Genomic DNA, 19,431 nt, shown 5'->3' with positions numbered 1-19,431 from the left:
TCTCCCACATTTAATGCTCAGGTTAATTTCTTTGGTGATCTCCTTTACTTAAATTTTATTTTCACAATATCTGCTGTAGTGGTTCTTATGACTTAAAACCTTAGAAATAAAGTTTATGTATTTCTGTTTTCTTTAAGCAGTTTGTTTGGGATGGTTGTCTTTTAAGTACTTATAAATCCACAGTCAGACTCTGTACTTTCCATGACACTTTGGGTCTATTCTAACCACCAAACTTAGGAAACAGCATGTCTCCTAAACTTAGTTGTGAATTTCTTGCCCATTTTTATATTTTGCTGTAGACCTCATTTGTGGGGACAACAGTTGCAGGGATGTGCTGAGAAAGCAAAATGTCCAGTTTCCCCAGAGGATGTTCTGACAGAACCATTGTGGCACTAGCTGTGGTTTCAGGGTTGAAACTCTAGAGATCTGTGTTTAGGTTAGTCATACTACTGCACTCATAATGTGAGTGCAAATGAAGGTCAAATTTGTCTTTAGGACCTTTCTTCCTCCTCTTCAGTCAGTCAGCACAACTATTGCCAGGAGGATGGAGAAGTAGCTGTCACAGATGGGAGCTCAGGTTGCCCTCAGAGCATGATGTTGTGATGTTTCTTTCATTCTTGTCTCTTTTGTAGCTCTTTACCCAACGCACTCTGACATAACTTTTCTATTGAACCACTTCATAGCTGCACCAAGAAGGCAGAGTGAGATAAGTAACAGTCCTTTCCATCACAGCAAAAGGAAGCATGCCTTATGTTTTTGCTGGTTTTGTGTTTTTACCCATCTGGCTCTGGATTTTCAAGGGGAATTCCCATTGGCTTCTAGGAGTGCTTCTCTACAGTTCACTGTATGAGTACTTGTTTTTAACCCTGCGCTTTGTGAACTTCTTTCACCAAAAAAAAAAAAAAAAAAAAAAAAAAGAACTCATAAAACTGAGACCAAATCCCTCACAAGCCAAATGCTAGCATCTGGTATTAAAAAGCTGAGAGAGTGAATGGCACAGAAGGGGTGGAAAGGAAATGTTATCCTGTTCCTTGGCCATAGCGTGGCTGTTACCATAGAATATGGCATCAGATAGGCATCCCCTCTTCATGACCTGGTGAAATCTAACATCTGTTTGACATCTGGCTGTGATTTCATCAGCATCAGAGCCAGTGAATAGCCTGGAAATGTTTTGGGATTTTTCCCTGCCTGCCTATGTTCTGTATTCAGTGCTGTAAACAAAGCCATCCTTAGGGTGTATCTTGGGTTTGACAAATCTGAGGGAGTTCACATCATCTGATCATCATCTGCTCTCTCCCCCAAAGACATAGAAGTTGACTGAGCCCCCATTTGTTTAAATGTTTTATTCATGCCTTCAGGGATAATGACCTGATGTAGCAAGGGGTAATATCAGGACCTACTTCACTAGTGAAGTCATAGGGTCAGCCTTGTGTTCATGCTCTGCGCACCCCTCCCACCCTCTCGTGGTTTCCTTTTGCCTGTTGGGTTGAAGTTTGCTCTTGCTCATGTTCTCTCTTCTGCTCAGCTTCCATTCATATTATTGAAAAATTAAAAGTTTTTATACAATCAATAGCAGCTCAAAGCTGTGCACTATCTTCTTGCTCTAGGCACTTGCAGGTTTCTACCCTAGCAAGCCTGGCTAGGAGCAGCAGGATCTAAGCACCTTGGCAGTTCCAGCTAAGTTATCTTTGGAGTCAGGTACTGAGACACCCAGAGGGAGTTGGGATTGTTTAGCCTGGTGAAGAGAAGGCTCAGGGTGGACGTCACTGCTCTCTACAAATTCACAAAATGAGGTTGTAGTGAGGTGGGGGCTGGTCTCTTCTGCTGTGCCTACAGTGAGAGGACTAAAGGACATGACTTTAAGGTGAGACAGGGGACATTCAGAGTGGGTATTAGAAAAAAAAAAATCACTGTAGGATGATCAAGCATTGGAATAGGTTGCCCATGGATGTGGTGGAATCACATCCCTGAAGGTGTTCAAGAGCTATCTGGATTTGGCACCGGGTGATGTGGTTTAGTGGTTCAGGGACCACAGGGGTACTGCTGGATGGATGGTTGGACTGGATGATCTTGAAGGTCTCTTCCAACCTTGATGATTTTATGATTCTATTATTTTTATCTTCAGGCAAACTTAGATATTACCTGAAGGCAATTCAATTACATTTCTGGTTTCTGGTGTGTGTTGTGCAGTTGAACTACAGTACCAACTGGCCCATTTCTTCACACCATTTCAAAGGTGTTTTTTGCCTTTCTGACAAGAAAGCCGGACTGTTATTGAAGGAGACACATATTTTCCCTCTTGGCTGCCCAAAAAGAAGCAGAGGAAGGCTGGGTTTCCTTGGCAAAGGCAGCCTTCACCAGCTTCTCAGGGGCGCGCTGGAAGGCTCTACCTGTGGAGCCGGTCAGTACTTGCCCGCCCGGTGATCCCTGCTCCTCCTGATTCAGTCTGAACATCGCGGTGTTTATTCTCCGCTCCTGCCCCTTGCCTTTGCGCTCACCCGATGCGCCCCGGCGCTGCCTGTCCTCCCGCGCCGGGTGCGGGGCAGCGCCGCTGCCGGGGGTGGAGTCCGGGGGAGTCCGGGGGAGTCCGGGGGAGTCCGGGGGCTGCGGCTCCGCCGGGCCCGCTGCCGCCCCGCCGCGGGGTCGCGGCCCGGGGAGGCGAGGATCGGTCCGGCTGACGGGCTGGTAAGTCCTGCTGCCCCTCCCTGCTCCCAGGGATCATCTTTTTCTCGTTTGGTTTTGGGGGTTTTTTGGGTTTTTTGGGGTTTTTTTGGGGTTTTTGTTTTGTTTTTTTTGTTGGTTTGGTGGGGGTTTTTTTGTGGTTTTTTTTTCAGTGGGTTTTTTTTTTTTTTGTTTGGTTTGGTTTGGGGTTTTTTTGTTTTGTTTTTTTGCGGGGGGGGGGGGTTGTTTGTTTGTTTGTTTTTCCCACTAGCATTTAATTTTCGTGGGTGAGGCTATTGTGTGCCAGAATCCTTTGGGGATGTAAGCATCCCTGTCTGGGAGGTGCCTTCAATTCTGGTGCGCTGTCAGCCTTCCTCTTCTGGAACCATCCTCAGCTTCTGAGTGAATGTGTCCTAACTATGATCCATGTCCTTCCAAATCTACTGATTTGGGGTTTGCCACAGAAAACAATCTTTTATGTAGTTTTGTTGTATATATACAGCAAAGGATATTGGATGAACAGTAGAGCACACATGCACACACATGCAAACACACACACACACACACACACACACACATATTGTTAAACATATGTATATAGTTAAAAATACACAGAAAAGTAACTTGGAGAAATAGTAACACATATATACATATATGTGCATGTGTGTGTGTGTATATATATATATATATATATATGCATACATATATATAGAGAGATTGATTTTTTTCTCATATACATATATATATATATATATATATATATAAAAGAAAAGTTCCCAGTCCTTCCTATAGAAGTTTTTTTCCTGGTGGACTGGAACCGAATATTCCAATATTTCTATGAACCTATGAATCAGGCAAGATCCACTGCTTTTATATAGATAAATTATCACCACTACTTACTTAAAATGGAAAAATAAGGGAATTAGGAAGAAATGTTGAGACCAAACAAAAAGCTTTTAAGAGTCTATTAGAAACTTCTCCGAAAAGCAGTTTGGAATTTTTTTTTTTTTTTTTTTTTTTTTAATTTTATTTTAGAGATCTTCTCATTTATTCTGGAGCAGGGAAAATATCAGCATTCCAGAAATGAAAGAGGCCACCTGTTTGTCTGCAGCTGTCCTGCAAAACAGAGCAGTGCTACTGGCAGCTAATAATATCTCCAGCTTGCAGAAGCGGCATGTATTTGGCATTTTATTCAGTATTCTGGGCAGATATACAGCTTGGCTTGCTCTTATTTTCCCCAAGTTTATCTGAATATCTCATCCGGGCCATGCAGTAGCACATCTGACAAACGATGGCTCCACAGTGCTAAGCTGTAGAAGTGATTTGCAGTGCGAGTACAGTGAGACTGTTTTGTATGCATTGTGGCGGATGAAAGGAATGGAAGTGGGCCAAATTCAAGCTGTTTGCCATTGCATCTGATCAGCAGATCCTATGGAGAGAATTTGCCTGCTGTGAATATTTGATTGTCGCTAGCTTGAACTGTCTTGTGTGTTGGCAGTGCTACTGTGTGAATTTGCAGTGGCTTTCCAGGGTGCCTGTCCTACTCTACTGCCAGTTTCTGGGGTTTTTTTTACAGGGTTCAGGATTTTGTGCTCTACTTCGTGCATGAGGAAAATTACTTAATGCTATACAGTGAACATTTTTTCATATTTATAACACACAGGTTAAACAAAAAAAAATTAGAAGTAAGTAGTGTGTCATCTTTTCCCCCTCCTGCCACCTTCATAAAGGCATAAGCCCTCTGCCACCTACTCTCTCTGCATTATCTTCAGATGATTGTCCTGGCAAGGTGATTTCGTCGTGCAGAATCAGATTACACACCAGAAAGAATGAAAAGTTAATGGTGTTGAAATGCAGTTGTAAGAGAAGGAGCATTTTTCCCTTGCTTCCCATGCATCCTTCTGAGTAAGTTCTCAGGGAGTTGGTGCTCTGCACCCTTATCTGTCCATGACCCTTCTTACTGGTTCATGGCTGGCTTGCCTGGGAGTCTACAGTTTTGTGTTGATTAATTTTTTGTTTCTGAAATTCAGTATAGTGAAACATTTACATTAATAACTTTTGGTTTTCATTACTCACAAGTAAATGACATTGCTTGTAGTGCTGATGTAACAGTAACTGTCAGGACTCTGCTGAGGCAAGCAGAAAAGGCTTGGGATTTAACCTATCAGTGTATCCTGTGTCTGTCACCATACTGAAGCATTTATCTTCTCTATACAGCCTATTTAGACTTTCTGTCATTTTATAGATTAAGCATAGATAAAATTGTATAGCTATCTCTGAAATCTATAGATTACAGATTTATAATTTATAGATCTATATAAATATAGATATTTATGGATATAAAATTTTATATATTAAAATGATAGAGAAAATTTGCAAAATAAATTTCGACTGTAACCTATCAGCTTTTTCTTCCTCTGTGTGCATGAAGGACAAAAGCCAGAAGAAGATTTTTGATTATACAGGGGTGTGGGATAAAACCAAGAGGAGCCAACAAGAGACAGTTGCAGATCCTCTGGGGCTGTGGGAAATGATGTGCTGACCAAGTGACCAATTCTCTGTCTACTCCAACACTGCAGCTGAAGAAAATAATGGCTGAGAGAAAAGCAGTATCATTTCTATTTAAGATACTGAGGAAATGGTGTGATAGTGCCTTGTAGGGGCTGCCAGAGGGACCAAATTCTGGTTGTGTGTCTTCTGAGACCACTGTAAAAGATAGCTCTCTGTTAGCTGAGGCACAGCAGCTGGCCACCCTGAGATCCTTGCCACTGCAGTGTGACCCATTTGCATGACCTATTTAACTCTGCCAAGTTGTAAGGAGCTGGGCAGGCACATTAAATGTTTCTTTTCAGGCACCCATTCAAAGTGAGGATGGTTTTTATACCTTGCTACTTGTAAACCTGTTTTTTCTGCTTTCTTCAGTTTCTTCAGCAAAGAGTGGCATTTTTTGACAAAAAGTGCATCATTTCAGCTAACAGACACTGAACAATAAATCCTCTTGAAAGATAAAAGCAACATTTCCTGAGAACTGAAGAAATCAGGACCTGGTCAATGCAAGGTGTAGTAATCCTGAGAGAAAGCTTTGCTGGGAGCTGGGTCTTAACTTTAAGACTCCTTTCTTCTTTTAGTGGCTTAGGAGTGCTTTTCTCCAGTGACTCAATGGAACTAACAAATGTGAATTTCATCTGTACTAGAGCAAACCAGGAAAAGTTTCGTTTTGCAGTAGTATGGGATACATTTTTTGGCTTGGGGTTAGGCAGCCTAGGCAGGTGTCCTTGAGTAAATAAATCACTTGAAAGCATTTTCTTTGTTGGATTTTTCTTCAATCCTTTTAGACAAGTGCCATTTTTAGAACCATTGGGAAATAAAAATTATGAGATTTTTAGCAAAAGCAGAAGCTTCTTTCAAGGGTCACTGATTGCATCTTGCTGGCACGTGTGGTTATTTGTGCCCATACAAGATACCAGCTTTCTGTGGAATTGTTGGGGTGATAGTGTTAGTGACTTGGCAAACATTATTCATATGATGACCATCAAAATAAAAGCCAACAGGAGTAGGTGACACTGGCTTTTTGAGAAGCAGGCATTTTTTCATCAGCAGAAGAACTGAGTTTCCAAACTCTGTGGCTGCCAAATAACTGGTATTTTTGTTACTGCTTATCATAACTCAGATGTGAATTTCTGGCATAAAGATGGGTGCAATTAGTTATCTTCAGCATTCCTCCTCCTTGGATTGTTTTCTAGGTCTGTTAGGTTACTATGATCTCTATGTCCAGTATATTTTTGTTAAATTTGGAAATGCTGTTAGGAACTTTTTTTGAATGCTTTTGCATTTTTATTTAATATATTAGATTTACACATTGCTCCACCAGCCATTTGAGAGTGACCAGGACTGTCCTCCATCAAAGACTAAACATAAGAGTTATTCATGATGCAGTTGGAAAAATTATAATGCAAACAGTAAGCCAGATGGAAAATTGTACAGGCATCTTTTCATGTCATGAATGATGCTGTCTCTCTGGGTTATGGGCTCTCTGCTCTCTCAACTGCTGTTCCTTTCCCCCCTGGCTCCCCTCCAGAGCTGTTAAGTTTCAGCCAGGGAAGAAAGGGAGATTTGAACTCCTCTGAATTTCCAAGTCTCTGTTTTCTGCAGTGTGGCTGGCGAGCTTTGTGTGCGAGAGTGTTGGCATGCCGAGAGCCACGGCGATTTGCATGCTGCTTGCAGAACAAACAGGGCTGCTCTCCCCGAGCCCCAGGAAAGGCTGGGAGCAGATGTGGGAGAGCCTTGCTCACCAGTCCTCCTCTGTCATGCAGAGTGGGTAAGAGCTGAACACCACCAGGCTCCTCTGCTTCCCAGTTTTTATGAAAACAGGTCTCCACCACATGCTGTGGTTCTGCTTCTCTGTAACTCTTCATGTGGCAGCTTAGCTTTAGGTTTGAGATGAGATTCCTCCAAGAATATCAAGCTGTACATTGTATCTTTACTTGTCCACATATCTACCGTTGCAGTTGCTGGTCTAGAAATGTATGTATCTAAAAAAGTATTCTCTACTAGCTGCAAGATTTATCCATGTAAAAACAGATTCACTGCTACTGTAACGGGGAGTGGTGTGCATGCATATGTATGAAACCTGTATTAACTGTCTGTGCACACATGCAGATTCAATCTCCTTGGTGCAAACTGAAGTGTCATCACCTGGACTTGGTTTGAAAGAGATGTATCAGTTTTCACTTGGCCTTTCTTAGCCACTGACTTTTAATTTTTGCACTTTGCAAAGAGTAAATCCTCCATAAGAAGTGTTACAAAATCGGGTGTTGTTTCCTCTTAGAAACAGTGGCCATGTGAAGTGTAGCTCCAAGGTTTTTATTTCAGGAGAAAGCACCTATCTCTTTTCTCAGTGGCTTCTGACTGGTTACCTTTGGAGAGGCAAGAGAACAGTTGTGTTGACTGGCTTGCTCATAGCTAACGTGCAAAGTGTTTTCTGAACAAATTGCTTGTTTAAATGGTGGCGGGCTTTTTCACATCTACTCTTCCTGCTCCCTTCAAAAATCCTGCCTTTTCTGCTCTGTAACATGCTGAGGTTGTGTGGCAGCCTCCAGGTGGAGAAATCAGTGGGCCTTTTTCAGTTTAAAAAGTTGCCAACATCTGTTTTTGAAAAGAAGTCAACAAGCTTGTTGTAGTTGTATATATCTTGGAAAAAAGAAAGAAAAAGAAAAAAGTTTCATGCATATGTGGTTTTCAAACAAAATCTACACTGACCTCTCAAATTATGTGACTGGAAATATCTTTGGTTCTTCATTTAGCTAATGGTGGGATTGTTCATGAGCAGTTACTGAATTAGGGAGAAGTTGGTCTGGTAAGATTTTTTTTTTTCTTTAAGGGGAGCTTAAAGTGTTGAGATTTTATGCTTTTTGTCTCTTTTCAGGATAATATCATATTATTCTTAAGAGGCTGCAAGGAACTGGGACTTAAAGAATCTCAGCTTTTTGATCCTGGTGATCTGCAGGACTCCTCAAACAGAGTAACCATCAAGTAAGTAAAACTTGATGTGACTAGCAGTTTGTGACTAGCATGCTACAGCCTCAGGTGCATGTGATGCAATAGTAAATATTTAAGAATGAGCAAAAAGGCTACAGAACTGTAATTAGTGTAAGGCAGATAAGAAGCAGAAGTTTGGGAAACTTTCAGTGTTGGGATGAATAGATTGTTCTTTCAACAGAGACATCAGCCACAGCTCTGCAGAATAGGACAACACTTGGAGAATGCTCTCAGGCCCATGGTGTGACTCTTGGGGATGTGCAGACCTAGGAGTTGGACTTGATGATCCTTGTGGGTCCCTTCCAACTCAGTTTATCCTGTGATTTTGTGAAAATACTGTCTTAGTTAGGCAATGAGATTCTGAGGGACTTAGGGGTTTTCCTAATCTAAATTGACCACATTCTTTTTTTGTCTGTCCAACTCATAAAACATTGTAGTCTGGTGGAAAAGAAGTCACAGTTCTGCTATGTCAGATTAAATTGTTTTGATGGTGAAATATAGGACAGTTAGATTCTATGAGATGCAGGCATAAGCACGGTCTCTTAACTTCTCTGCAAGAGCTATAGCTTGAGACACAGTAATTGGACTGAGGAAGTCTGTGTGAACTGGAAATGCCCCAGTTTAGATAGTTTTTCACCAGAACCACACACCCACTACCACACAAATTGCACAGGCCCCCCAGCTTTTATAAACAAAACCAGTCCACACTTTCATAAAATTAACAAAATTTTTAATTGGTGTTTCTTAACTTCTAAATTGGTATTTCGAAGTTTTCCTAAAAGTTCTGGGTCTATCATGTCATGTTACAGTTATAACAGAAGTTATTGCTCTAATGACAAGCAAATGCTTGAATGAATGTTCATTGCATGAGTTGATTGAATGGTCTAATTTCACTTGGCCAAAAATATCACTAATGAAATCCTGATCAGACATATCTATTTTAGAGAAGTATATGGAAACAATTTACTAAATTTCAGTAGCTTTTCTTTTTTTTATTATTCCTTTCTGGCAATGGAAGCTGGGCAAGTTTTCATAGTATTCAGGCACTGTCTGGGAAAATTCAAAGGCTCTGAAAATCAAATTGGCCAGTGTCCTTGTTTTAAGGTATACCATTTTTTGCTCCTTCCCAAGTTTCTGACTTTAGCATGAGGTTCTTCTTGCCCTCTACATGGGAGTGAGTGGAGGCTATGTCATGTATTTCTTCTAAATCTGATAATATTTGGATAAAATTAGTTCTTCATGATGTCCTGTAAAATCATTGAGATGATTGACTGGAGAGAGTTGCAAAACAATCCTCAATCTTCATATAAAACCCTAATCTCCATATGAAACCAGAGAGGAAGAGTCTTTCTGATAAAAACCTTCATCTTTTGTGGTTGAGGATAGATGGAGTACCTTGGTGGAGGCAGTTTGAGAGGCTTTGACTAGGGTGGAGCTCAAAGCAAAGCTGTCACCAAGTGAAACCTGGCATCATAAACCCTGCAGAGCTGGCCTGGGCCTCCACTGCATATGAGGGCTTCAGAGAAAGCAGCTGTGGAAATGAGCCAAATGTTTTCCTAGCGCTGTCCAAGTTCACACTGAGTAACTGAGTTGAGGTGTACAAGCCAAGTCCATGACTCTTTTAGAGAAATATGTTGAAGGCTGTGTTCTGCTAGCTAGTTCCCAAAGCATGAAGGTGATTTTTTCCCTCTTTGAAGACTTTTGCATTATTTTTTTAAACATGGTGAAAATATTATTTGTGGTAGAGGATGAATATGACATTATTGCACATGCTTAAGATCGTGACATTTTGCCCTTTTTTTTCCATACAGATGTTAATTGAGGCATGTATTAGATCTATTTTTTGGATCACTCTGCTTATAAAAGTTATGAGCTAATGCTGTAAGGAATTTTTTTGTGACTAGTTAAGCAAGTCTCTTTTCCACTATTATTTTACTAAGAAAAAAACCAGGACAGTTCTATTTTTCTTATTGTGTGGGTATTAGTGGACAAAATTTTGGCTTAAAAACATGTTATCAAAAATACTTTGCTTACCATTGCCTATATTTAGGGTTTTGTTGTTCTAACAGATTTGAGTATATTTATTTTTGGTTTTGCCAGATAAACTTTAATGATGGAGTGGTCTTACTGTTAGAGTAGTAGACAATTCCACTGTAAATAATCAGGACACAATCTTCACTAAATCTCAGATAGTCTTATGTAGTTTTTAGCACCTAAATGTGATATGCATTTCCTTCTTTTTTTATGCTTTCTTTGCTGAATTTTGAAATGATGTTTATGTTTACACAAACTCTGTATCTTGTTGTTTTAACATAAAACTACCACTCTTCCATGAACGTAAGAGAAAAAAAAATAAATTGAGAAGGATGATGCCAATGTTCAGTCTGAGTCCTCAAGTATACATTTAAAAAATAAATGTTTTCCATGGCATATTCTGTTCTAAATGGCAGGGTCTTTGTTGCTTCATCCATTCACTTTGTTCTTTGTAATGTTTGTTTCCACAGAAGCACCTGCAATATTTCCTCAATGTTTGCTGATGCCTCTTATGCTTGTTCATTTGCTTCCAGAATCTGTATGGGTTGCAGAGCAGAATCTGACTGTTGGATAACTGCAGAATGTATTTTAGCAGTGAGGACTTTTGTCTTCCTTTTCAAAGAAATCAGCAGCTCTGTTTAAAGGAAATATTTTGGCATTGTCCTACTTTACTGTGGGAGCATTATAAACATATTTTCTTCTTGTACTTCCAGAATTCTAATTTAATGATTGAAATAATGGTGACAAAATACTCCCATGTTATGAATAAATGAATGTGTGAACTACATCTTCTTAGCTTTCATGTATTTCCAGACAGCAGAAGCATTCAGCAGGCTTTTGTTAGGGAAAATATGATCTGCTGCATACAGCCTCTTGGAAAGTATGTCTGCTTTCTGATTTTTTTTTCCTTTTTTTTTCTTTTTTTTTTTTTCTTATCTTTGTATGTGTTTGTGTGTGCAACCAGGAACACTGACTATAGTAGGAAGCTGAAAAATGTAAGTACATCGTTTGGAGTTTTTCTTTTTGTCTGGTTAATTCTGTTAATGGCCTGATCAAAAATATTGTCAGTAAAAATTGAGCACATGAGTATTGCTGAAAAGTCCTTCTGAATACAAACCAAACTGGGTTCTGCTGGAAATTTAAGTAGATTTGCTATGGCAAAGCAGCCTTACAAAAGAAATAAAATGGAGAACATTTGCCTCTTCTTAGATACTCTTAGATGAGTGATAAACCAAGTGATTTCTGTGCTGTCCAGTGTGGTGTTTGCTGGGAATGGTCTGGTTCAACCATGAAGCCACAATTTTGTAGCCCTTCCCAAATATATAGGCATTGAGTACAGTTGCACAAAGCATTTAGAATGAAGCAAAAGGCCATTAAATTGGGATGCAAGACCTTACTATGAAGTTTGTTAGCTTTCTTGTTGTTCTTCCAAATAAATTACTGTTTCCCCAGAAAGACTACTTCCATTTAACTCCAATTTCCTCTTAATTTAAACTAAGGGCAGTGGTATGGATCCTGTGCTTGTTAACTAGAAAAGAAAATGTCTAAACTTTGCTGGTCTCAGTTTAAAGCCTAGCAAGCTGTCTGTCCTTGGTTAGCTGTAAACTGGTATAATTTTTGTTTGGCTCACATATATCCTGATAGGAAATGCCAAGATATTTTTTAATAACTTTGAAAACCAGTAATCATAACTTCCATGACTGGTGGTAAAAAAATCCCAAACCCAAACAACACCAAAACCATCCCTCCCCCAAATTGTTTCATCCTGTCTTTCCCATCATCAGTAGAGTAGTATCTTCTGCAGCCAGCACACAGACTTTTCGGGGAAGAATTCAGCTTTGGTATTTTAACACTCTTTGTGGGCACTGGCTAAACATCTTTGTACAGATGTGTTGCTTTAAAGGTGAAGTTTCAAAAGTGTCCTCCATAATGTGCTTGTAGGCAATATATGCTTTCCAGGTGCATGATCCTGCAGCCTCAGCTGCCAGCCAGCCGGAATTGCTTGCAAATGTGAAATTTTCTGCCTTTTTTTTTTTTTTTTCAAATAAAGAGAGGAAGAAGAGAGAAATTGATTAAATGCTTGCAGAAAAAAATAAAAATACCAAAAATACCATAACCTTCATCAATGAACTCAATGGCAGTTTCCTGGCTACTAGAAATACTGTCATTTGCAAATATTATCATTTAACTTGAGGACATATACTGTAAGACTTTTTTGCATTAAATTTGTCAAGTGGTGTTGGTTGAAGGAAAACAGTTCAGATAAAGGTTGTTTCAAGACAAAAAAAATCAGGACTAGCAACACCACCTCCCTTCATTCAGTACAGTAGTATTGACTTTGATGTAATTTTTTTTAAAAGGGAAAAGTTTTTGAACTTTATTAAAAATGTTACTCAGTTATTTCATGACATGTATACTACTTCTAAACTGAAGAAAAATATAAACTATATTTTTATATAAAATACATATTTTACATTATATAGCACGGTTGTTATTAAACAGAAGGTCTGTAGGATGCTGTATCCTTTTCTGACAGCACCTCAGCTGCAGTGCTGCAGAATTTTGAACGTTACACTTAAATGAAAAATGGGGATGCTAGTGCAAGTTGATAAGAAAAGTCTAGCATGTTGCTGAGGAGTAATGTGGATGCATGTTTTATGGAAGAAGAGTCCAAGAGATGTCTGTTCCCAGTGGAATAGAGCCCCACTTTGGGATTTATGCTAGTTTTGTTTCCTTTGGTTCACTATATAGCATGAAGTATATGGCCCTGTCCCATCAAAACATAAAATACTGTATTTCAGTTTATCACTATTTTTGATACAGTTAATGATAACTATTCTTTATTATTGGTTGCATCTCTTTTCCACATCAAAATATTTCCTGTTCATTCTGCAGTTAAATACTTTGCAATGACATGGAATATGCCGAAGTAATGAACATTAAATGAGAAAAAGCCCTAAGTTCTAGGGTGATGGTTTGTCATTTTTAACCAGTGCAAAACACTGAATTGAATTGCCTTTGATGAGCAGTTTCCAGTCCAAATAGCTGCTGCACAGATATTAGTAAAGACATTGCTCTAAGTGGATACATATGTGATGCAGAAAAGGCCTTTCCTTGCATGGTATAAATGTCAGCATTTTTGGATGTATTGGATTTGACCATCCTAAGCATCTTAATTTCTCATTTTCTAAAACAAGTGCAACACCAGCAGTGTCAGGTCAGATATCTTTTACTTGCAAGAGTAATTCTTGGTCCTTTTCCCTCATCAGTTTTGAAGGGATTTTTGAGTTATGGAGAGGTATCAAGTCAGAAATTGAATGAAATCACTGACTTTTATGCTGTAGTCTGATAGAAATGACAAGATGCTCATGGCTTTTGATTAATCTTGGGCTAAGGAATTCCTAAACTAGCAGAAGCCTGGAAATAAATGTTCCTGTGTCATCTGGTTACTTACATTAAGGTGATTAAAAAAGGGACTCCCTTTTCTGTCCTTGAAATAGACACATATTCGAGATGCTTTTAGGCAGGCAGACATTCTAGGTACTTTATTACCTTGGTCTGAATGGTTTGCATTATTGACTACTAATATTAGTAGTCTTTAGGGAGTTCTTTGTATTGAATTTGCAAACAAATGTATTTATGTGTGCCTTCTAGAAGTTTCAAATCTCTTTTTCTGTTTATTTTTCCAGGAAGACATAACACTTTTGTTATTTTTATTTTAAATACCAGGGAGATAATATGTGAAGTTGCATATTTTTTAGGACTGTTTAAATGTTCATAGTTGCCTGGTGTATTTATGTTTAACCTTTGACAGACACTTCCTTTCAGTTCTGATTTATAAAAAAATCTTGTGCTACTGTGCAGTTTAGAATAGATGAGGGATGTTGCAGGGAAGTAAATTTAGCTACAGGACTGTGTAGATGGCTGAAATTAATTCTTATTAACTTCTGCAGGTATTAGTCACCATTTATTGGCTAGGGAAAGCAGCAAACAGCTGCACATCATATAGTGGATCGACCCTGAACCTGAAGGAGTTTGAAGGCTTCCTGGCACAAATGAGAAAGGTATCTTTTTGTTATGTTTTGGGAATGGAAATTTACTTCAAATTATTGCTCTTATAAATAAACTGTTTCTTTCTAAATATGTGAGAAGGGGGGCTGGAGTGCAAATTCCTTAGTAAACCTCTACTTACATCAAAAATGTTTCTGATTCTACCAAACTGAAAACCACTTTGGCAGCCAGCTTTGTCGTGGCATCAGTGATGCAGCAAGTGATGTCAAATAAGGCTTTAGAATTGTCATGTGGCTCTTTCATCTTAATTTCCATGTGTTTTGGTTTGAATTATTTTCATTTATGACACCAAGTTTCAGCTAGAAGAGCTGAGATTCAAAAGTAATGTGGTAGGACTCAAAAAAACATAGTTTTTTTCTTCTTTAAAGCATTCAGTCTCATGGGCAGCTTTTTTGGTTTTGTGTTGCAACATAAAACATCAAACCAAAGGATCTAAATAAAGCTGAAGTGGAGGACAAGGAGATTATGTTTCACCAAAGGCATAGTTAGGATAAATCTGTTTTTTGCCAAGCTCTAAATTCTGGTTGAAATCATATTTGGTGGTTTATGATGAACTGTTCTCTGTTGGAAGAGCAAAGTTGTGATTGCTGCAGGGTGGTTTGAGGATTTTTGGTTGAGCATTCTAGCATGCCCTGAACCTTGACATCAGACACTTAACTTCATGGCTAATGCTAGTGGTTAGCACTGATAGCCAAACCTGCCTTTCTTTGGGATGGAAGGGGCAAGGAGCAGGTGTGGAAGAAGATTGGCAGCACCATGTGCTGGCACCACGTGTGTTGGACATAGTGCTCAAGAAAGGCTGTGCAGACACATTCTGCAGTCCACAAAAAGCCTTGTTCCTGCTATTCCTTCCCCACCTCAGGTAATGGCCATGTCATCACAGGCAGTAGGGTTTGGGGACCGTGGGAGACTCTCCTGACTTAAATTCTCCCTCAGCAGTGTGCTGCTGCAACTGTGCCAGCTGCAGGTCTTCATTCTGGGATCTCACAGGGCCAGCACCACTGGAGAGGAAGAAATGCTTGTCTGCTGATAGCAGCTCCTACACCCTGGTGTGACAAGAGAACATTAACTAGATGGGTACAATTCCTGTTTGTGAGCCCACTTCTTCCGAACAAGCAGGTGAAAATGGAGAGGAAAAAAGAACTTCCTGCTTCTCTGGAGAAGTTTATTTTAGTCTTGATTTTAATGACCTGTGCTTATCACTTGGGACTTTGGGACTAATGAGTGATATGACTGAGTCTGAGCAATAAAAAGATAAAGTTAGTAGTTGAGTTGTTTACAAATAGAAGATGTGGGGAAGGAGCAGTTTGCACTCCAAAGGGTCTGAAAGGTGAAACAAACCCAAAAAAGGGAGCTAGCACACAAAAATTGCCAAAGTGCAGGTAGTCACAATGTTAGTGCTGCATGGTATCATGATTTATTTTTTAATGTTTAACCTCACACAACAAGGCTCAGTTTTTTTCAGGTGATATTTACCCATGAAACTAATCACCAGAGCATTTTGGAGGTCCTATCTTGAACCCTTTTGTGGGATGAAATAGGCTGGGGACAAAAGGAAGCGTTCTCCAGGGAGCTGGTGGTCGTGAAGCGCCTGGCTGGGCATTGCAGAGTGCTGCAAATTAAGGACATAAGCAAAAGGCTGGTACTTGATTTGTTGCAAATGTGGGGAGCTGGGAGCAGAGTAGAGGTCTCATAAGAGCTGAAAGCTATATATGCCTTTAATGCATAAACAGAGCATTTTGCAGTCCTGGAAAGTCTTATTTAGGGTGATGCTGCTGTGACAGCTGCTGGTGACTTCTTTTACCATGTCCCTACTCTTGTATCCCCGCAGTATTTCCCACTGGCAATTGTGGGTTTGTATATTACTGCATTTGAAGAGGATTTGGTTGTAAAATATAACATGTTAATCATGCTGTGCAACACTCTGATGTTCTTTATAGCTGAGCTCAAGTGATGAAAAGACACTTTATCACATTCTCTACTGGCATTTTTTCCACAGAATTTAATAACTAAATCGACCATAAATTCAGTGTGGTTTAGTTTTTCTGTTGTAAATCCTCTCTGCCCTCCTTTTTTAATAAGCAAATCAAAAGACAGCTCTGATGTAAGTTGTCTTGGACTCATCTTTTTCTACTTCACATGCTGAAGGGGATATTAATTTCTAATTTTATTCATGCTATTCTGTTTTTAATTTCCTTAACTATTTGAGTACTCATTCTTCTTTACTTTAAAACTAGAAACTCCCAATGACAAAACGTCAATGGCTTTTTGATTATGTTCAGTGGGTGGAACTTCCTGGACAAATGCATCTTGTGTTTGGCAGTCACACTTTAACTGCTGCTCTGTGGCACACTGTGTTTTTAATTAGATAATATGAAAGACTAATGCACTGCTGTGTGTCATGCCGTGGTGTTATCAGTCCCACAGATAAGCACATTCCCACTGATAGCATTTGGGAGATGACGTTTGCTCAAGGCAGGACGAGTACCCGTCTGTGTGACGGCATTGTGTTGTGAGAGTGTCTTTGCCAAGGGGAAAGCTGTAAAGAACATGTTTACAGAAGTCTAGGATCCTGTCCTGGTGCCTGCCTCCTAATTCCTAGTGAGCAGCATGCAAAATTAACATAAACAGGCCATTGAAAGTAGGTTCTGCAGAACTCATTAGTTCACAATTGGACTGTTTTCAAACTCTGGGAGATAGTGAATGCGGGATGGGGCTTTTTGCCCAGTTTAAGTCCCTGTAGCTGCTGAACAGTTATGTGTCATTCAAATACAGTAATTTAGGAAAATGGAAGTGTGCCTAAAGATTGAGAATAGCTGATTGGTATGAAGGGATGAGCGGATTTAAGGAATTTGGATTTTTTAAAAGATTTTTGGATCGTGTCACAAACGGGATTTTGATAGGATTTGTAGATTTGTTCTTGGCTGTGTGTAATTCATGCAGATTTCAGAGAGACAGATTTTTGTTGTCTATTGCTTCTACCAGCATTTTAGTTGGGAAAGGAAATTACATAGTATTCCTTACAACTTTTTTAGATGCATTTTATCTGTTTTTAGAATATATTTTCACTTCTATTTACTGTGAGGTTACTTAATGGCATTACCACAGTTTAGCTTGGCCTTAGGTGACCTTTGCCGCTGGCCTTAATGTGGTATTTTGGCAGATTAGTAGTGAGTGGCACTAATTAGGCCTTCTTCCTGAAAAGTTTGCTGGGCATTTGGTCTGATGTCTCAGTCCTGTTTCAAGCCTCCCTCTCGTTCGGCAGGGGAGTGTTGGTGAATTACTGCAGGGCTCTCCACCCTCCATCACTTGTCTGGCAAACCTGCTTTTTTGTGGAGGCAGCCCACCGTAGCATACTGTGATACTCCTGATTGATCTTCTCATTGGCAATACTAGTGATTGGTAAAACCTTAGCAGTCAGGGACAGTGGGAGCTCTGCTCAATATAGCCATTGTGCTTCAGCTAGTGGTAAGCAGGGGGTGCTTCTTAATTAGGAATTAATATTCAAATGCTTCTGGGAAAAAAAAAAATCACATTCCAGCCTTTTTGGGTCACAAAATGTCAGTCTGATAATGGCACCCACATCTCTGACTTTACTTACTGTCGGGGGAGAACAAAACAGATTTATCGCTGAACAAATTAGTTATTTTTGTTTTTTCTCAGTCTGTGCAATTGTAATTAATATTAAGACACTCTCTAAAACAAGGAATTTATTATAATGCAAGAGTGAGGATGGCTTCTATTGACCTTTCCCTCTGCTGGAGTTTCAGTGTTTTAGTATGTGCTGCTTGCACTGGAAAGAATTTATAATCACAGGGCTGTCAAAGACAACCATTGTTCTCCCTGCTCTGAACATGTGGGTCAGCTACAAGTGCTTTCATATCCCCCAGAGCCAGGAGCTGGCAAAGAGTAAAGAGCACAACTGAATTCTTCTGAGGCATCGGGAAAAGCATTTTGCATATTTTTCATTGCTGATTGCTTGAGAAAGACATCCCTCTTTCATAACAGGAATTTCTCTTCAAGGTAGACGGAGGCTGGGGCACACTGCTTTATTATTTTGCCGAGCCGAAGCAGCAACAACAAATGCTGTCTGCTGGGGTCCTGGCCAGATACAATAGATGGGCAAGGAGAGGCGGGGGGATCTTTTGGAAAGCAGCAAACTTAAACCTGATGCAGGCACGATGTTAAAATTGTAGTGCCTTTGGCTGTGCTATGGACTGTGGACGACAAGTCAAGTTTCAGGTTACTTTCACTTTTGATCAGTTTATTAACTGGTCTATTGGAACTTTTTCTCAGTTCATTGTACTAATCTAATGAGAGGAGTTTCTTCTTAAACGGCATAAAACTGGTTTATTGCAAGCTTGCACTTTGTTTTGAGGGGAAGAAGGGGCGAAAACCAGGGAAACCCTTTTTTGGGGAGGAGATTTTTAATATTTGGGAAGATGCTTTGTTTTTTGGTGTGTAATGCATCTCACGAGTATGTCAGTGCCTTCTTTCTGAGGAGGTTCCTGCTGTATTTCCATGTAGGAAACAGAGGATATTGAGAGCCCCAAGCGCAGCATTCGTGACAGCGGCTATATAGACTGCTGGGACTCTGAACGCAGTGATTCCCTCTCCCCGCCTCGCCACGGCAGAGATGATTCCTTTGACAGCCTGGACTCCTTTGGCTCCCGCTCGCAGCAGACACCGTCTCCAGATGTAGTGCTCAGAGGGAGTAGTGATGGTAAGTACCAGTCACAGCGCAGCACATGCATAACATTGTGACATAGGAGTAGCGTTTCTGGAATAAATGTGCCATTCAGAAGCTGCACACAGCCTCTGAATCGGGCAAATCCGGTGGGAGAACTTCTCTGTGAATGCTGATCTGTGCTCCCTGAGGTGTAGATGACCTTGCCAACAGCTTACCTGAAGTTTGTCTCAAGATAGTGCAGCATTGGGAAATGAGTTACATCATTGCAGGGTGGTTTTATGACTACACTGAAGTGTGTTTTTCTGGGTTTTGGTGTAAGAGGATGTTATGCAGACTCATTTTAACTACAAACTAGGCTGAAGCAAGAGCTAAAATTGCAGGAACAGGGTATAGTGAATTGTAGTGTATAAAATGTTTGCTGAAGTAAATGCAGGGCA

At 39.9% G+C, this 19,431-nt stretch overlaps 1 protein-coding gene across 6 annotated transcripts in view; it reads left to right on the top strand.

The window, feature by feature from the left end:
- LIMCH1 (LIM and calponin homology domains 1) overlaps nt 1–19,431 on the top strand; it is a 174,412-nt gene that overhangs the window by 92,379 nt on the left and 62,602 nt on the right. For 3 of the 6 annotated variants that reach the window (XM_059844922.1, XM_059844923.1, XM_059844927.1), the window contains exons 4-7: nt 8,087–8,193; nt 11,198–11,228; nt 14,187–14,297; nt 18,832–19,027. In XM_059844922.1, the coding sequence (XP_059700905.1) occupies nt 8,087–8,193; nt 11,198–11,228; nt 14,187–14,297; nt 18,832–19,027 (445 nt within the window). Of the gene's footprint in view, nt 1–2,624; nt 2,686–8,086; nt 8,194–11,197; nt 11,229–14,186; nt 14,298–18,192; nt 18,328–18,415; nt 18,547–18,831; nt 19,028–19,431 lie in introns of those variants that run through there. The other 3 variants (XM_059844925.1, XM_059844926.1, XM_059844924.1) reach the window with 3 other exon arrangements.

The sequence above is a fragment of the Haemorhous mexicanus genome, chromosome 4 (genome assembly GCF_027477595.1).
Source record: "Haemorhous mexicanus isolate bHaeMex1 chromosome 4, bHaeMex1.pri, whole genome shotgun sequence".
Lineage (NCBI taxonomy): Eukaryota > Metazoa > Chordata > Aves > Passeriformes > Fringillidae > Haemorhous > Haemorhous mexicanus.
The sequence above is the reverse complement of the archived record's forward strand: the minus strand, read 5'-3'. Positions and strand labels throughout refer to the sequence as shown.